This window comes from Salmo salar, chromosome ssa07 (genome assembly GCF_905237065.1).
Source record: "Salmo salar chromosome ssa07, Ssal_v3.1, whole genome shotgun sequence".
Taxonomy (NCBI): domain Eukaryota; kingdom Metazoa; phylum Chordata; class Actinopteri; order Salmoniformes; family Salmonidae; genus Salmo; species Salmo salar.
In genome coordinates this window covers 122,501-127,500 of record NC_059448.1, presented here as the reverse complement: position 1 = coordinate 127,500, position 5,000 = coordinate 122,501, and the positions used below count along the sequence as shown (strand labels likewise).

Below are 5,000 nucleotides of genomic sequence, written 5' to 3'. Positions count from 1 at the left end.
ACAGTTAATAGAGTTGACAGGTAGAGTTAATAGAGTTGACAGGTAGAGTTAATAGAGTTGACAGGTAGAGTTAATAGAGTTAATAGAGTTGACAGGTAGAGTTAATAGAGTTAATAGAGTTGACAGGTAGGGTTAATAGAGTTGACAGGTAGAGTTAATAGAGTTGACAGGTAGAGTTAATAGAGTTGACAGGTAGAGTTAATAGAGTTAATAGAGTTGACAGGTAGAGTTAATAGAGTTGACAGGTAGAGTTAATAGAGTTGACAGGTAGAGTTAATAGAGTTGATAGAGTTGACAGGTAGAGTTAATAGAGTTGATAGAGTTGACAGGTAGAGTTAATAGAGTTGACAGGTAGGGTTAATAGAGTTGACAGGTAGAGTTAATAGAGTTGACAGGTAGAGTTAATAGAGTTGATAGAGTTGACAGGTAGAGTTAATAGAGTTGATAGAGTTGACAGGTAATGTTAAGGGAATTCACGAGTCCAGTAATGTTAAGGGAATTCATGAGTCCAGTAATGTTAAGGGAATTCATGAGTCCAGTAATGTAAAGGGAATTCATGAGTCCAGTAGTTTTAAGGGAATTCATGAGTCCAGTAGTGTTAAGGGAATTCATGAGTCCAGTAATGTTAAGGGAATTCATGAGTCCAGTAATGTTAAGGGAATTCATGAGTCCAGTAATGTTAAGGGAATTCATGAGTCCAGTAGTGTTAAGGGAATTCATGAGTCCAGTATTGTAAAGGGAATTCATGAGTCCAGTAGTTTTAAGGGAATTCATGAGTCCAGTAGTGTTAAGGGAATTCATGAGTCCAGTAATGTTAAGGGAATTCATGAGTCCAGTAATGTTAAGGGAATTCATGAGTCCAGTAATGTTAAGGGAATTCATGAGTCCAGTAATGTTAAGGGAATTCATGAGTCCAGTAATGTTAAGGGAATTCATGAGTCCAGTAATGTTAAGGGAATTCATGAGTCCAGTAGTGTTAAGGGAATTCATGAGTCCAGTAATGTTAAGAGAATTCACGAGTCCAGTAGTGTTAAGTGAATTCTCATTGAGCAACACACGAGTCCAGTATTGTTTAAACTTCTTATGGATGGTGGCAGTATTGAGTAGCTTGGATGACCGACGTGCCCAGAGTAAACTGCCTGCTACTCACTCCCAGAAACTAGAATATGCATAGTATTAGTAGATTTGGATAGAAAACACTCTGAAGTTTCTAAAACTGTTTGAATGATGTCTGTGAGTATAACAGAACTCATATGGCAGGCAAAAACCTGACACAAAAATCCAAACAGGAAGTGGTTTGTAGTTTTTCAAGTGATTGCCTATCCAAACTACAGTGTCTGTGGGGTCATTTTGCACTTCCCTAAGGCTTCCACTTGTTTGAGGCTTCTACTGTGAAGTGGGGGAGAATAAGAGCTCATTGAGTGAGAGGACTGCCAGCAGGGCATGAGCCTCAGGCATGCGCGCTCACGTGAAAAGGTAGCTCAGTTCCATTGCATTTCTGAAGACAAAGGATTTCTCCGGTTGAAACTTTATTGCGGATTTACGATAAAAACATCCTAAAGATTGATTCTGTACATCGTTTGACATGTTTCTACGAACTGTAATGGAATTTTTTTAGTTTTCGTCTGACCTGTGCGTCGTGAATTTGGATTTGTGACCTGAAGGCGCGAACAAAAAGGAGGTATTTGGACATAAAAGATGGACTTTATCGAACAAAACAAACATTTATTGTTGAACTGGGATTCCTGGGAGTGCATTCTGATGAAGATCATCAAAGGTAACTGAATATTTATAATGCTATTTCTGACTATTGTTGACTCCAACATGGCGGATATATTGTATGGCATGTTTTTGTGTCTGAGCGCCGTACTCAGATTATTGCTTTTTTGGTAAAGCTTTTTGGAAATCTGACACAGCGGTTACATCAAGGAGAAGTTTATTTAAAGTTCCATGTATAACACCTTGTATTTTCATCAACATTTATGATGAGTATTTCTGTAAATTGTTGTGGCTCTCTGCAAAATCACCGGATGTTTTGGAGGCAAAACATTACTGAACATAAAGCGCCACTGTAAACTGAGATTTTTGGATATAAATATGAACTTTATCAAACAAAACATACATGTATTGTGTAACATGAAGTCATATGAGTGTCATCGGATGAAGATCATCAAAGGTTAGTGATTCATTTTATCTCTATTTCTGCTTTTTGTGACTCCTCTCTTTGGCTGGAAAATGGCTGTGTTTTATGTGTGTGTAGGCGCTGACCTAACATAATCATATGGTTTGCTTTCGCCGTAAAGCCTTTTTGAGAAATCAGACACTGTGGCTGGATTAACAAGAAGTAAAGCTTTAAAATGGTGGATAATACTTGTATGTTTGAGGAATTTTAATTATGAGATTTTTGTTGTTTTTAGAATTTGCCGCCCTGATATTTCACTGGCTGTCGTCATATCGATCCCACTAACGGGATTCAAGCCTTAAGAAGTTTTAAGGGAATTCTCATTGAGCAACACACGAGTCCAGTAGTTTTAAGTAGTTTATTATCATTCAGAGGTTTCATATCAACATGTCAGAAAATGATCACATGACCAACAACAAGGGACAACTTTACATATGACCAACTGTAGGACAAGACAATGGAACTTTTTTGGGGGAAGAGGTAGGAGGGGGAGAGAGGATGGAGAGGGAGAGAGGTAGGAGAGGGAGCGGGGAGGAGAGGGAGAGAGGAGGAGAGGGAGAGAGGAGAGGGGGAGGGGAGAGGGGGAGGAAAGGGAGAGAGGGAGGAGAGGGAGAGAGGAGGAGAGGGAGAGAGGATGGAGAGGGAGAGGAGAGGGAGAGAGGAGGAGAGGGAGAGAGGAGGAGAGGGAGAGAGGAGAGGGGGAGAGGAGAGGGAGAGAGGAGGAGAGGGAGAGAGGTAGGAGAGGGAGAGAGGTAGGAGAGGGAGAGAGGAGAGGGAGAGGGGAGAGGGGAGGAGAGGGAGAGAGGTAGGAGAGGGAGAGAGGAGAGGGAGAGAGGTAGGAGAGGGAGCGGGGAGGAGAGGGAGAGAGGAGGAGAGGGAGAGAGGGAGAGAGGAGGAGAGGGAGAGAGGAGGAGAGGGAGCGGGGAGGAGAGGGAGAGAGGAGGAGAGGGAGAGAGGAAGGAGAGGGAGAGAGGAGAGGGGGAGAGGAGAGGGGGAGGAGAGGGAGAGAGGGAGGAGAGGGAGAGAGGAGGAGAGGGAGAGAGGTAGGAGAGGGAGAGAGGTAGGAGAGGGAGAGAGGAGAGGGAGAGGGGAGAGGGGAGGAGAGGGAGAGAGGTAGGAGAGGGAGAGAGGAGAGGGAGAGAGGTAGGAGAGGGAGCGGGGAGGAGAGGGAGAGAGGAGGAGAGGGAGAGAGGGAGAGAGGAGGAGAGGGAGAGAGGAGGAGAGGGAGCGGGGAGGAGAGGGAGAGAGGAGGACAGGGAGAGAGGAGGAGAAGGGAGAGAGGAAGGAGAGGGAGAGAGGAGGAGAGGGAGAGAGGAGGAGAGGGAGAGAGGAGGACAGGGAGAGAGGAGGAGAGGGAGCGGGGAGGAGAGGGAGAGAGGAGGACAGGGAGAGAGGAGGACAGGGAGAGAGGAGGAGAGGGAGCGGGGAGGAGAGGGAGAGAGGAGGACAGGGAGAGAGGAGGAGAGGGAGAGAGGAAGGAGAGGGAGAGAGGAGGAGAGGAAGGAGAGGGAGAGAGGAGGAGAGGAGGAGAGGGAGAGAGGAGGAGAGTTAGCGGGGAGGAGGGGGAGAGAGGTAGGAGAGGGAGAGAGAAGAAGAGGGAGAGGGGTAGGAGAGGGAGAGACCCCCTCCTCCTCAGGCTCTCCTCCCATCGCCCATAGCTCGGCTGGGGAGCTGCCTGGGGGTGAGGCGATGGGTGAGGCGAGGATCAGAATGGGTAGAAGCTTGGGTCCCCCTTACTGGGGGGCTCTTCTCCAGGGGTTACCTGCACCTCCACTCCCTCCCCCCTCCCTCACCCCTACACCCCCCTCTGTCCCCTTCTCCACGGCCCCCTCAATCTGTACCCCTACCGCACCTCCCACCTCAGGTTTGGGGGTCTCCTGCCCCCCCAAGGCCATCGGGGCTTCAGTCGGGGGGTTCCCCAGGTGGGCGTGGCCGGGGTCAGGGGTCAGAGGTAAGGGGTCAAGGGTTAAGGGTGAAAGGTCAGGGTTCGGGTCCACACTCAGCCCCTGGCTCTGGTACGCTGGGATCACTGGAGGCAGCATCACCCTGGTGTAGACGACCTAGAAGATATACAACTTTAGACCCAAAGTACCATGGTAGATGACCTACATGGTAGATGACCTACATGGTAGATGACCTACATGGTAGATGACCCACATGGTAGATGAACTACATGGTAGATGAACTACATGGTAGATGACCTACATGGTAGATGACCTACATGGTAGATGACCCACATGGTAGATGAACTACATGGTAGATGACCTACATGGTAGATGACCCACATGGTAGATGACCTACATGGTAGATGACCTACATGGTAGATGACCTACATGGTAGATGACCTACATGGTAGATGACCCACATGGTAGATTAACTACATGGTAGATGACCTACATGGTAGATGACCCACATGGTAGATGACCCACATGGTAGATGACCCATTCCACATGGTAGATGACCTACATGATACCCACATGGTAGATGACCTACATGGTAGATCACCTACATGGTAGATGACCTACATGGTAGATGACCCACATGGTAGATTAACTACATGGTAGATGACCTACATGGTAGATGACCCACATGGTAGATGACCCACATGGTAGATGACCTACATGGTAGATCACCCACATGGTAGATGACCTACATGGTAGATCACCCACATGGTAGATGACCCACATGGTAGATGACCCACATGGTAGATGACCCACATGGTAGATGACCCACATCGTCTGCTGATACCTTCATCATCTCATTTGTTCTCTTCCTCTTCCTCATCTCTTTCCTCCACCCCATCTAGTGTGTGTTGTGA

The 5,000-nt window shown here is 47.1% G+C and overlaps 1 protein-coding gene across 1 annotated transcript in view; it reads right to left on the bottom strand.

Annotated features, from left to right (window-relative positions):
• Positions 1–3,686: 3,686 nt before the first annotated feature.
• Positions 3,687–5,000, bottom strand: part of LOC106608410 (soluble scavenger receptor cysteine-rich domain-containing protein SSC5D) — a 7,520-nt gene continuing 6,206 nt past the window's right edge. Inside the window, exon 7 of the mRNA XM_014206340.2 lies at positions 3,687–4,242. Within this exon, the coding sequence (XP_014061815.2) occupies positions 3,916–4,242 (327 nt within the window). The 3' untranslated portion in view covers positions 3,687–3,915. The remainder of the gene's footprint in view (positions 4,243–5,000) is intronic.